General features: G+C 38.1%; 1 protein-coding gene across 3 annotated transcripts in view; it reads right to left on the bottom strand.

The window, feature by feature from the left end:
* bms1 (BMS1 ribosome biogenesis factor) overlaps positions 1-14,831 on the bottom strand; it is a 44,438-nt gene that overhangs the window by 8,189 nt on the left and 21,418 nt on the right. For all 3 annotated transcript variants that reach the window (XM_062056393.1, XM_062056394.1, XM_062056395.1), the window contains 6 exons: positions 14,586-14,771; positions 13,674-13,862; positions 13,392-13,572; positions 7,363-7,421; positions 6,308-6,430; positions 2,753-2,900 (listed from right to left, as the gene is read on the bottom strand). In XM_062056393.1, coding sequence (XP_061912377.1) covers positions 2,753-2,900; positions 6,308-6,430; positions 7,363-7,421; positions 13,392-13,572; positions 13,674-13,862; positions 14,586-14,771 — 886 coding nt within the window. The remainder of the gene's footprint in view (positions 1-2,752; positions 2,901-6,307; positions 6,431-7,362; positions 7,422-13,391; positions 13,573-13,673; positions 13,863-14,585; positions 14,772-14,831) is intronic.

Raw genomic sequence — 14,831 nt, 5'->3', positions numbered from 1 at the left:
CTCCTAGCTCCATAGAACACGCCAATACAATTCAAACACCTGATCAACACACACAATCACTCAGCCCAAAAGACCGTTTACCTAACCCAAGGTTCATAAAGCTTATATATTTTTAAAAAGTTACGTACGTGACGCGCACATACGGTCAAGTTATCGAATGTTTAGCAGCCAAGGCTGCATACTCACGGTACCTGATATTCAGCTGGGAATGACTACAACAGTAAATAAACACAAGACATATATATACTCTATTAGCCACAACACAACCAGGCTTATATTTAATATGCCACAAATTAATCCTGCATAATAACACCTGCGTGTTTGTTATGCTAGCTCCTAGCTCCTCTGCTAGCTCCTAGCTCCATAGAACACGCCAATACAATTCAAACACCCGATCAACACACACAATCACTCAGCCCAAAAGACCGTTCACCTAACCCAAGGTTCATAAAGCTTATATATTTTTAAAAAGTTACGTACGTGACGCGCACTTACGGTACGGTACGTGTTATGCTAGCTCCTAGCTCCTCTGCTAGCTCCTAGCTCCATAGAACACGCCAATACAATTCAAACACATGATCAACACACACAATCACTCAGCCCAAAAGACCGTTCACCTAACCCAAGGTTCATAAAGCTTATATATTTTAAAAAAGTTACGTACATACGCAAAAAAAAGCCAAAGCTGCATACTCACAGTAGCACGTCTGCGTCTTTGTCATCCAAATCAAAGTAATCCTGGTAAGAGTCTGTGTTGTCCCAGTTCTCTACAGGCGTCTGTGTATCCAAATCAAAAGTCCTCCTGGTTAGAGTCTCTGTTATCCGAGTTCTTCCATCTTGACTGCATCTTTCGGGAATGTAAACAAAGAAGCGCCGGCTGTGTACTGTTGTGGCTGACTACGTTCGAAAAATACGTCCATTTCGCACCGACAACTTTCTTCTTTGCTTGCTTGGCTTCCTTCTCCATAATGCAATGAACATGATTGAAACAGATTCACGAACACAGATGTCCAGAATACTGTGGAATTATGAAATGAAAACAGAGCTTTTTCGTACCGGCTTCAATGTGGAAGGCATACCCGTGTTCGTCGGGCTACGTCACGCGCATACGTCATCCTCAGAGGCGTTTCGAACCGGAAGTTTAGCGGCAAATTTAAAATGTCACTTTATAAGTTAACCCGGCCGTATTGGCATGTGTTATAATGTTAAGATTTCATCATTGATATATAAACTATCAGACTGCGTGGTCGGTAGTAGTGGGTTTCAGTAGGCCTTTAAAGTGTTGGATTTAACTGTGTTGGATCATTGGCTGCTAGTGAGGGCATAGAAAAGGGGTATTTTTCTACCAGTAGACAGCATTTAAGATTGAGTGTTTCACTGCTAAATTAATAATATATTTATATTGGATATGGATTTTAAATATGTATCTAAAATAGGTGGTTAATTGGTTAGGTATTTATGTATTTGCATATTGGGTTTTCTGCTGCATTTATCTATTGTGTTTCTAGTGTTAAATGTATTTTATATGTATCTTGGTGCATTTATGTTGAGACAATTTATTTAAAATCTGAATTAACTTTAAGGGAAAATATTAATCCATTTTCTTGCACTTGTTTAATTGTTAAGTGTTTGATAGCCTAATGAATAATTGTAAATTATGGGATTGATAATTGATTGATTTTTTTACAGCATGTTAATCTTGTGGTGTTTTGTCCTTAAAGGTTTTTCACCTACTAAAGAAGCTAAAGGCTACTAAAGACAGCTAATGACAGCTAAAGAAACTAAAGTCTACTAAAGTCTACTAACCCTGCTAAAGACTGCTAAAAAGACTAAAGAAGAAAAAAGAAGCTGTTTCTTCGTTGGAAAAACTGTTGCAAACTAAAGGAAAATAAAAGGAAAAAAGTAACTACGGTCTGGTCTTTTGAGTGAAATCCAGAAGCCACATTCAGCATTGGTACATCCCTTCAAGTGTGGGATAAGCACAGTGAAAAAAGCAAAACACTTGACAAGCACTTACCAGTGAGCTGCCTCTATTTTTTAAATGTTATTTATTTACTAGCAAGCTGGTCTCGCTTTGCTCGACATTTTTAATTCTAAGAGAGACAAAACTAAAAAAAAAAATTCTAATCCAAGAAAATATTTTAAAGACTTGGTCTTCACTAACTGACAAAGAAACAGATAACAGATTTGGTGTCCAGTTCAAAGTGTGACATGATTTATTTAAAAGTTTGAGAGTTTAATTTTGTATTTTACATGAGTTATTATTTGTACAAACATGGTGCAAAGTAATTCATGATTTGTTCAAAAATGTTAGTGGCTAGCTAGTTAAAATGGGATATTGTGATTTCACAAGACTGTCTTAAAAGTGATCATTTGAAAATGTTCAATTTGAAAAATGTGCACTTAGAGAAAATATAAAAATAAAGTGTTGCATATTGATATTTATCTGTTTCTATATATATTTATTGTGAGAAATCATTAAGATGATCAGTGTTTCCACAAAGATAAATATCATTAATTATTAATAATAACATAGAGTTAAAGGTAAATTGAGCAAATTGGCTATTTCTGGCAATTTATTTAAGTGTGTATCAAACTGGTAGCCCTTCGCGTTAATCAGTACCCAAGAAGTAGCTCTTGGTTTCGAAAAGGTTGGTGACCCATGTTATACAGGATTCAGTCATGTACAATATGTAAGCTAAAAATCTCTAACAAACGCACTAAGGATATGTTTGGATAAAGACAAACTCACCACTCATGACCAGCCGGTCCTCAAACGTAGCTCTGTAGGAACCCTGTGATGTTGACAGCGCTTTCTTAATTTGACCTCTGACCCCGGACACTGTTCGTATAGAGGCCCCTTCAAATTTGGCCACCTCCAGCACTGTATTGAACATGCCCTGTGTGAGGAAAGGGATAATTACAACAAACAAACTGGTGAGTGAAAAGTGACTGAATAACTCCAATGTGAAAGCACTGCAGCAACACATTTGTTAAGTAAGTTTAGCTTTCACTCTAACTGGCTCAACCTCTGGTATGAATACAAACCTCAAACTGAGCAGCAAAGTCCTTATGCTTATATTGATGGTTAACTAATCTACCTTAATGTAAAAATAAAAATACAGGAGGCATTTTAACTTTGTTATGTCATTTCTTGGTTATGAGGTACTCCAATAAATTATTGATACAAAATAAATTATATGGTACACAAAAAAGAGAGCTAGTTCCATGCGTATTGTCAAAATATACTGAACAAAAACAAACAAAAACACAGTTGAAACAGGATGATCCTGAACTCACTTTCGAGCGTCATGGCAAAGTGTCCATGTGATTTTTTATTTTTAATACATTTGCAAAAATATCTTTAAAAAAAACATACAAAAAAAAGTTTGGACATTGTCGTTATGGGGTATTGAGTGTACAATTTTGGAATAAAGCTGTAACAATAAAATTTGGAAAAATTCAAGCGCTGTGAGTACTTTCCAGATGCAGATGCAGATGAAGAAAATAAATTTGAAAGGGAAAAGAGAAGTTAAACAAGTTCAATCGTAAAAGGGAGAAATCTTGACAAACATTGTCCACATGCTTGGTTAGTATATTTAAGCATGTTAAAAGTGTCGGCTCCTACTAAATCTGCTCCAAGATTACCTGCTCATATACTGGAAAAACAGCCCTTTTTTCTCAGTCATCAAATGTGATTTATGTCTTATGCTTAGAGTTAGGGTTGTAAAAGATAAACCGATGCGACCGGATATTCGATTTGACAAGTGCGCAATTCGGCTGGGTCAGGAGGAACCACCTCAATCGATAAAAATCAGCTGTGAATGTTTAGATTAATCGAGTGTAGAAACAACCGGGCATCGCGCAAAAATATAAATCAGTTCACAGTCTTTGTTTTTAAATGTTTTTAAAGCTGTTTTGTGTATTTGGCATCTGCACAAGTCCAGAAAATTTAAAATCAAACCATGGTGGATGTATTTATAAAACAATCTTGCCTTCTTTCTTACTTCCTCCAAACCAGTCATTTGGAACTTGCCCACATCCACGGGAGGAAGGGACGGAGTTTTTCGGTAAATAGACTCACAGCTGACCCGGACATTTGAAAGTTCTCTTGCCATCTGAGAAGTGTTGTATCTGAAATAACTGCAATCGCCCGTTGCCTTCTCTTAAGGTATTGATTTGTGATTTCCAAAAGCGCCTGTACATGTAGAAGAAGGAGAAACATGGGCATGTCTGCATGATCCGCCTCCATCTTTGTTATGAAGCTGACTATGGCGCGGTCTTTCTGGTGTCTCTTCCTGTGTAGAGCACCGTCTTTCTGGCGTCACTTCCTGTGTGGGCGGGGTCTTTCTGGCGTCATTTCCTCTCCGAACTCACTTTGTAAACGATCAATGAGTCCATACAAAGCTAAGTGCCGGAGACTCAAGAATTAAACAACTGACTTACCCGTGTAAAAATGTGTCCGAGGAGGGCGACCTTAAACGCTGGTTTAGTGTGGCTGAAATGGGGCTTAGGCTAAATAATTATTCGTTTAAGGCAGACCTGGGCATTGTACGGCCCGCGGGCCGCATCCGGCCCTTTGCGCATCCCTGTCCGGCCCGCGTGAGGCCAATCATAAATTACAAAATAAATTTAAAAAAGTATCTATGTCGAGTGTGCAATACAACGGTGCTGCTTTTGTTTTGAAAAGCGTTATTTGTATTACTTCCGTGTGGACGTATGCGCGTGTGCGATTGTGAGTGAATTGAACGGCGCAATTACAAATTACAAAATAAAGTTTAAAAAACATCTATGTCGTGCGCGCAATACAACTGTGCTGCTTTTATTTTGAAATGTGTTATTTATGCCGTATGTCCGGAGGGAACCTGTGAGTGAAGGTGCATAGAGACAAGTGATGAGACGCTAAAAAAAGAAAAGTTGATGAGGAATGGTGTGTTTCCAACAAGAGATGGACTGCCAAGTATTTCTTTACATAAATTAATGGTAAAGCCGTGTGCTTAATGTGTGGTACACAGGTTGCTGTGTTTAAATATCATTTTAATCGCCACTACACGAAGAAACACGAGGGAAAATACCGGGATGTGTCTGATGAAGCGCGCGCAAGGGAGGCTGATGCGTTGATGGTAAAACTGCAAACCCAACAAGGACTTTATGCCATATTTCCCACCCCCAGAGATGCAGCCGTCAGGACAAGTTTCGTCATTTCTCACAAAAGCGCCAGAAAAAGTAAGGCGTTTTCTGACGGAGAGTTTATTAAGGAGTGCTTATTGGACTTTGTTGCGCTGATAATGCCCGGAGACAGGACTGTTTTTCGCTAACTTTGGATGAGAGCTCTGATGCAGTCAATTAAAGAGACAACCACAGGTAATGACTTGTTCACAGAGGTAAATGCGTGTTGGGACACGCTGGCAGGTGTGACAATCCAATCCACTTTATTTATATAGCACATTTAAACAACAAAATGTTTCCAAAGTGCTGCACAACAATATTACAAACAATATTCAAATATTATCCTTAGCTCCACCAATGACTGAATAAAAAGAAAAAACAATTACATATAAAACCAATATAAAAAACAATATAGAATAGATATGATTAAAAACTATTTTTAACAACAGATGGTTGTCCAAATCTGATGGGGAAAAATGTTGGATAATGCAGGATAAAGTGACCTTAAAAAGCAATCTGCTTTTGTATAAAGTTAAGTTAGGTTAAATGAAATTATTATTATTATTATTAATTATTATCATCATTATTATTTATCTTATGGTATATCAAAAATAATATTGATCAAAATTTAATTGAAATATTGTCGTGTGGCCCTCCAGCAGTGCTCGGGTTGCTTATGCGGCCCCCGGTGAAAATTAATTGCCCACCCCTGGTTTAAGGGGTTAAACGACTTAGTGTAGACATGGCCTTAGATTGGACAGATCTAGTCTAAGTGCTCGGTGACAAGGTGCTAACTATTTACCTCTAACAGTAGCAGAGTATGCTCGGAAACGAATGGTTTTGTTCTTTTATGGTGTAAAAAAGAATGTGTCTACCAACAAATGTTAACCATAGAATCAAAATGTTCAGACACCGCAACAAATCTTGAGAATCGTGTTTAATTGAATCAAATTGTTCATCACAAAGAAATGTACAACCCTAATAGAAGTAGGTTGTTTTTGTGAGGTAACTGCCACCCATGATTCTAAACAGGATAAGCAATATTGAAAATGGATGAATGGACAAGGCCTTAAAGAGGGTTTCACTGACAAAAGGTGCAATACTTAATAAAGACAGACACAATAAAAAAAACTTGTACCTTAATGAGACATGTGTTCTTGAAGATCTTGTATGGATAACCAATGAGTTTGAGCTTCTTTACAACAGTCACTGACTTATCCAGGTCCAGGACAACTCCTGTGGCAGCAATGCGGAAATTTGCCTGCAGAGTAGAACAAATTATGTTTTTGTTAAACTGATATGGCCATTCTCTAATTCTGATGTGTTGCAGCCCAAGAGTGTGGATTTGTGACGATCGAGTATATTTTACTCTTTATATATATTCTTTTTTTGATTAAGGAAAATAAGTAACCAATCACAAAGTGAAACTTGATGAATTACTTGGTGAAGAAATCATAGTACAGAAGTAAAAAATGTATTGCAGTTGGTCGCCAGAGAAGCAAAAAATAATGTTTCCACCTCCACGTATTGATGGTGTTCTTAGGGTCGTATTCAGTATTTGTATGCCTCCAAACATGTTAAGTTAGCGCCCTCATCTAACCACATCACATTCTCTCAAGCTTGATTATTGACAATCTTCAGACAAGCCTGTACAATACAAGTGTTTTCTTGAGCAGTGGGATCTTTTGGGAACTGCAGTATTTTAATACAGTATGTGCGGAGTTATGATTGACAATGACAATTTATTCTATATACACATTTATTTATTCTATATCACACATTTACATATTACTATATAAAACATTATGCAGTAATAATAATAATTGATAAATATAATTTAATATAATGTCTTTCTACACCCAAACCTTTACTGTGAGCCCCATAAACCATTCAGATTTCATAAGTACTTTATTAATCCCAGAGGGGAAATTAGATTTCACTCCAAATCCACACATTGACAGTGGTATGCTACATTAGTAGCCACGGTTGCCCTGGGGTAGACTGGTGGAATCATGGCTGCCAATTTGTAATGCTATATTTAAGATATGAAATTGCTTCAACATGTCTATGCTAAACTGACAATCAGGAAAATAGCCTCAAACTTTGAGTTAAGTAAATTTACATCATTGACATGACCAGAAGAAAATAATTTTTACTACATTGTACAAACAGACAAGAGGGAAAAATGCTTACTTTAATTCCTGCTACAGACTGCAAAGCCAGGAAACCTGTGCCCTGTGGTGTGATGGGACCTTCAGACAAGGTGAGAAATAATACTGCAGTTAATTTAATGATCACATCAACAGTGCACTTTACACTTAGCCAAAATAGCTGGGTATTCATTATTCTAAAACGTATTTTAATTGCCTTTATTTTAACGATATTATGGTTTAATTTTATTTCGGGTGTATTTGACTACAACTTTACAACTGTTGTATTTCTTCCCATTTTCAGTAATATTTGAGTTATGACTTTTCTAATTTCAGGGTTTTCCCTATATTGCCAAGATACCGGTGGCGGTGGGGTGATTAATGGTGTGGTGGGCGCATGGTCAGAATGACGTCATCGTATAATTTGCATAGTTTGCTAAGATGATGATTGTCTTTAAAACAGACATATTAAAACTTAAAAATAAAGACAACTTTAGATTGTTTTCTTTGTCTTACTTTGGCCAAAAATAGAACAAGCACATTCTGACAATGTACATATCACGAATAATCCTCTTGGCAAAACACTTAAAGTTAGTTGAAAATTCTTAATGAATAAATAGAACAAAAATAGAACAAACAATAAATGTAGAAACAAACATTTTTACAATGGAGTTCAGAGTGCGCATCGTGCCATCAACAAATTGCAATTGCTGCACGGAATTTTATCTACAAAGGTGATGGTCATGTTGACTTAACTCTTTCATCTTACCGTTTTATTTTACCCGTTGAATGGATAATTTACAATTAAAGAAGGTATTGTGCGTCAATACTGCATCAGTCTGCCGCCATCTGTTGTCAGCCACAACAGGAGCAGCTGATTGCTTGCACCTGCGCTGATTGGAGTAGCGGCAGCCAATCCAGAGGGCGGTTAAAGTCAGCTGACACGTCATCTTTAAACAGGGTGATGTTTGACATGGGTTATACTGGAATTAGTATTGCGACATCCAGTGGACAAATTTAGAACAGTTAGCTAATTTACTTTGCAGGCCGCGGGCCGGATTAAACCTGTTAGCGGGCATGATAAGTTTGACACCCCTGGTCTAGCGACTTTTAGTGACTTTTCCTAGATTAAAAACAACTAGCAACAAATCTAGCATCTTTTTTTTGGTGTTATTACAAAATGTAACCGTGTTTAAAGATTCTACTTCTGTCCCTGACAAAGGAGGAGAGCTGCAGCTAGCATGACATCACACTTGCTTCGCGCTGCTGCTCCAGTTAGACTTTTTCTCCTTAAAATCCATCCATCCATTTTCTACCGTTTGTCCCTTTCGGGGTCGCGGGGGGTGCTGGAGCCTATCTCAGCTGCATTCGGGCGGAAGGCGGGGTACACCCTGGACAAGTTGCCACCTCATCGCAGGGCCAACACAGATAGACAGACAACATTCACTCCTTTAATTTTAATTTCTCCTTTTAATATTTGCACAACTAGTAGACTGATGTACATGGGTTTATTTTGGGATTAGGGCTGCAACTAACGATTAGTTTGATAATCGATTAATCAATTAATAATCGGATAAAAGAGACAAACTACATTTCTATCCTTTCCAGTATTGTATTGAAAAAAAACAGCACACCGGCACCATACTTATTTTGATTATTGTTTCTCAGCTGTTTGTACATGTTTCAGTTTATAAAAAAGGTTTATAAAAAAAAACAACACTTTTTTTTATTTTAAATTACAAAAAAAAAAGAAAAGAAAAAATTGCCTCTGCGCATGCGCATAGCATAGATCCAACGAATTGATGACTAAATTAATCGCCAACTATTTTTATAATCGATTTTAATCGATTAGTTGTTGCAACCCTATTTGGGATATATTAAAATTACATCCCCACCGCAGACATGCTGACTTTGCTCCAGACAATTTCGTGCGTCTTGTTTACGTCATCGTAATATCTAATAAAAATGCTCTACATTCTATATAAAGACAAATATTTGTGTTTTTGTTCATTAATAGTATCAGCGTGTCAGATTTTTTATTACATGATGCCTTTATCTCTAGTTTTACATTTTCATGGAGGGAGGTATTTTTAAAGTTATGTACATTTACATGTACTAATTTGTGTACATGTACATGCTGTATCAGGACAGCTGCATTGAGAGTTTGAGTAAAAATATGTCATATAGGAATTAACTATACACCATAAAACATTAACAAAATGCTATGTGACATGAATGGTTTTTAAAGTAATACATAGTGGAATGAAAAAAAACAAGTTATGTAAAAAAAACATGGTGTTTACTTTTTAATATCAATATAAAACACAAAGCAGTTTGGCTATTGAAGATAGAGTCAAATAAACAAGCTTTGTTCTTCAACAACAACCATGTACTTCAGTGCAACAGTTTGGCCAACAAAAGTAAAGAGGAGTGACACCTCACATCTAACACATAATCTTTGTGCCTCCCGGACAACTCGGCAAGCGTTCAATTCGATGAGATGACAAAACATTTTAGCTAGTATTGATGTTATTGGAACACTAACAAAGTTAACAGTTAAATAAAGGATGAGTGAACATCCCAGTAAACAAACTACAAATTTTATAAACAAGTTGTGACTACATTCCCGACACATCGCCTTATGCATGGTAACTCTCTGTCCCAGCAGCTGGTGGAAGGACGCCAGCTGCACGTTCAAAATGAAACTGCAACATCAAATATTGTTCTCCACCATGCGCTCTTAATCGCACACCGAAACTCCACAGAAGTAGAAGCGATTGAAACAAAGCGATTGGCTTCGTTAGCTCGGAGGGAACATTTTCAAAACAAAGTCCATGGAGTCGCCGCCAAGTTTCCCGAGCCAAACGGCTTTAGTGCGCATGCGCAGACTCTGCGGCGCTTCAGTATTCAGGAAGTAAGCAGTTGCCTAAAATGCATTACTAAATGACGGCTTTTCGGTAAATAACCTTTACTAACCGTCTGGAATTTTACCGTTGTCTATCATTATATCGTTTATCGTTACATCCCTACTCCATTAACAAGTAAAAAGTCAAGGGCGGTCAAGGCATGTTGTTGCTGTTAATGTTGGTCAATTTTTAGGGCATTACTGCAAATCACAAGGGCGGGTCGCGGCAAATGCCGCGGTTAAATTCAAATGTGACGCGCCGCAACGCCATTTTTATTAGCACCACACCTTGAAAATATGTTGTTTTTTCTTTTTTACTTGAAAACAAATTAAAGTAATATAATATATCGTAAACCCTAGAAGAAATCACACAAAGTCCGAAGATATTTAAACTTTTTTTTTTTTACCTATCTTATGATAACAAATGGCACAATTCAAAGAGGTTTTACCTCCCGTGTACACACTTTCGTCTATGTGAGTCTACGCTTCCCCAGACACACAAAAACCCTTCCTCATTCTCCGCCAATCGCCTTTCAGGCACGGGAAAAACTAAAATCAAATCCAAACCACACAAACATAAAACATTAACACCAGCTGGTTGTTACAGAATGAATATAGATATATATACATGTATAGCCTATTTGCGCACTATTGACAAGTGATGTACCGAAAATTTGACCAACGAAAAAAGACTTTGATCAAAGAAAACAGCGCTGCCAAAACCATCCATCCATTTTCTACCTCTTATTCCCTTCGAGGTCGCGGGGGGCGCTGGAGCCTATCTCAGCTACAATCGGGCGGATGGCGCTACCCTGACAAGTCGCCACCTCATCGCAGGGCCAACACAGATAGACAGACAACATTCACACTCACATTCACACACTAGGGCCAATTTTAGTGTTGCCAATCAACCTATCCCCAGGTGCATGTCTTTGGAGGTGGAAGGAAGCCGGAGTACCCGGAGGGAACCCACGCAGTCACGGGGAGGACATGCAAACTCCACTGCCAAAACCAGATGTAAACAAAAAGCACGCCATTGTGTCTAGAGAGTTGTCAGCATGTCTGCAATGTGGACTTGATTTTGATATACGCCAGATATACAGCTATCTAGAAAATGTGCAAATATTAAGTTGACAGTGGCGGCTTTTAGGAAAACGAATGTCCAACTGGAGCAACAGCGCGAAGCAAGCGTGACGTCATGCTTGCTGTTGCTCTCCTCCTTCGTCAGGGACATCAAGGGACAGAAGTGGAGTCTCGAACACCAGAAAAAGATGCTAGATTTGGTGGTAGTTGTTTTAAATAAAAAAAATAATTAGTCTCTAGACCAGGGGTCCCCAAATTACGGCCAATACGGCCTGCGGGAAGTCCCATGTTAAAAAAAAATATATAATTTTAATTTACGGTATTATTATTATTTTTTAAAAATCTGTCCTTTCTAATCCAATTTCTACCGCTTGTTACTCTCGGAGTCTCCTAGCCGCTCAGTCAAATCATATTGTCTAAAAACGCATTTTCCCATCGATAACGTGACATCATCGCGCTAGGCAAGTGCGCGCTCTTTCAGTCAATTAGTGCGCGAGGAATATATACACACACACAACCCGGCCAAATTGTTTTAACCCAATGCAGCCCCCGCGTCAAAAAGTCTGGGGACCACTGCTCTAGACACTCGAATAAATCTCCACAAAGTACATTGTACAATAAGCAGAAACAATTAAAATATGGCAAAACAATTTAAAAAAAAAAATATATATATATATATATATATATATATATATATATATATTAATAGTAATTAATAATAACAGATTTGTTTTTAAAATGTACGAATACATTTTTGTAGCCTTTTTCAAGAAATATATCATAGGAAATTATGCAAATTATATGATGACGTCATGGTGACCACATGCATAACCACGCCCCCACCGCCACAGGTATCTTGGCAGTCTAGAGGAAACCCTGATATATATACCGTATTTTCCGCACCATAAGGCGCCCCGTGTTATTAGCCGCACGTTTAATGAACGGAATATTTCAAAACTTTGTTTACCTATTAGCCGCCCCGTGCTATTAGCCGCACCTACGCTACGCTAAAGGGAATGTCAACAAAACAGTCAGATAGGTCAGTCAAACTTTAATAATATATTACAAACCAGCGTTCTAACAACTCTGTTCACTCCCAAAATGTAATGTACAAATGTGCAATCACAAAAATAGTAACACTCAAAATAGTGCAGAGCAATAGCAACATCAATAACTCAACGTTGCTCATACGTTAGTGTCACACGACACACAAAACAAACATTTAAAGCTCACTTTCTGAAGTTATTACTCATCCACAAATCCCTCGAATTATTCTTCTTCGGTGTGCTTCACTTGTTTTTTGACACCATCTGTGATGTGGACGCGCATGCAGTCGTAGATCAACAGGAACGGCGCTGCGTGAAAAAAGTCACCCGGTGTCTTCGCGTAAACGTCTATCAACCACTCGCTCATCTTTTCTTCATCCATCCATCCCTTCGAGGTAGCTTTTATGATGACGCCGGCTGGAAAGTTCTCTTTTGGCAAGGTCTTCCTTTTGAATATCACCGTGGGTGGAAGTTTCTGGCCGTTAGCATGGCAAGCTAGAACCACAGTAGGACGACTTCTCATTCCCTGTGGTGCGAATATTCACCGTACGTGTTCCCGTTGTATCCACAGTGCGGTTCACATGAATATCAAAAGTCAGTGGAACCTTGTACGCGTGTCTCTTAGTAGGAGACATTTTGTGGTCTTTACAGAAACACACAAATGAAATGAAATATCCGCGTGCTTCTTCTTCTACGGGGGCGGGTGCTCACCTTGGCGGTTGCTTACAGTAGAAGAAGAAGCGCTTCCTCTTCTATGGGGGCGGTTGCTTACCGTAGAAGAAGAAGCGCTTCCTCTTTTACGGGGAAAAAAGATGGCGGCTGTTTACCGTAGTTGCGAGACCTAAACTTTATGAAAATAAATATGAATATTAATCCATATATAAGGCGCACCGGGTTATTAGCCGCACTGTCTGCTTTTGAGAAAAATTGTGGTTTTTAGGTGCGGCTTATGGTGCGGAAAATACGGTACAGTAAGTCTGAAAAGCTGGCCTTTCTACGAAAAAGCATCACTCAGAATATGTTGGTGTGTCACCTTACCCCAGATGGAGGCACCACAGTGCATGTGCTGTGGTGTATATTTAAGCAGGCGGTGTCGCCCGTTGTGATCCTCAATGTGGTAGAGGGGGATAGTCTGAAAGCGGCGCCAGCCTAGGGACAGAATGAGGGGGTCCCTTGTCTTCAAGATACGATTATACCAGCGATGTTTCTTCAGTCTCATCTGACAAGTGCACAAACACACACAAACTAAATAAATACATTCAACATAGAGCAAAATTTTCATGAGATTCTTTCAAAATAACATAAATCAACAGGACATACCTGAAGGTATCCAACACTCCCTTCATTGGAACCAAGGCCGCCAAGGATGATGGGATAGTGGGGATCAAAGTTGCTTACAAACTCATAGGGAAGAGAGGCGATCTCGATTCTGAGGTACATTCCAGGCCGGAAACCTTCGTACTGCACTCTTGTCTCATCGTCTTCATCCACAAACTCCGACCTGTTCAGCTTTGGAACAAAGAAAATTAATGAGAATAAACATACGCTGTAGGAACACATATATGTGTGTGTGTATATACTGTATATGTATATATACATATGTGTATACACACACACACACACACACACATACACACACACACACATATATAATATATAAGGGTTGTCAATATTTATACATATATGTAAAATGGTTGGCAATTGATTAATTTAATCACACTCCTGAATTGTGATTAATCACAGGTTATTACTTGCATCACAAATTTTTGCGAAAGAAAAAAAAACAATATTTGTATACAAATGCAATTTTGTTGTCAAAATGTAATCCAAGATTGGTTTTAAACATGTTACTTAACTGCCAGTCATTGATTTGCTCAAACTTGGTGACAGTAAGTTTAGTAAGAAATAAGTGCACATTTTCAAAGTATTTGCAATAACATAGCAAACTAGGTACAGATGTACACTAATAGATAATTAGTGATTGGAAAATGTAGTAAGCTCAGCTACGAGTTACTCTTGAATAAATGTAGCTAAGCTACAGGGGTAAGTTATCACCACAGAATTGTAGCAAACTCAGTACAAGCTACATGGCTAAAGTAGCTTGCTACATCAACATTACATACATGTATATTTCAACTTAATGTACAACTTTCCACCAAACAAACAGGCATAAAATAAAATTTACTGAGCGTTTGTGCATTTTGAGCGTCTTAGTACAAATGCTTGCATTACCGCTGCCTGCTTCTGCATCTCCTCCTTCAGATCATCAAAGTAAGTGGCGTCTTCATCATCATACTCCGTATCAAATCTCTCTTTGAGCCGCTGTTTCTTCTCCAAACGCTTTTTTTTTTGGACTTCATCATCATCCACCCTCATTGCAGTCTCTTGAGTGTCATCATCTTCTTCATTTTCACTATTCTGTTGGTTAGAAGAACAAACAAGAAGTAAAAATGATGCTCGTGTGGCATAGTAAAAAAA

This window comes from Entelurus aequoreus, linkage group LG08 (assembly GCF_033978785.1).
Source record: "Entelurus aequoreus isolate RoL-2023_Sb linkage group LG08, RoL_Eaeq_v1.1, whole genome shotgun sequence".
Taxonomy (NCBI): domain Eukaryota; kingdom Metazoa; phylum Chordata; class Actinopteri; order Syngnathiformes; family Syngnathidae; genus Entelurus; species Entelurus aequoreus.
Note: the sequence above shows the minus strand (reverse complement) of the source record. Positions and strands in the feature narration are given on the sequence as shown.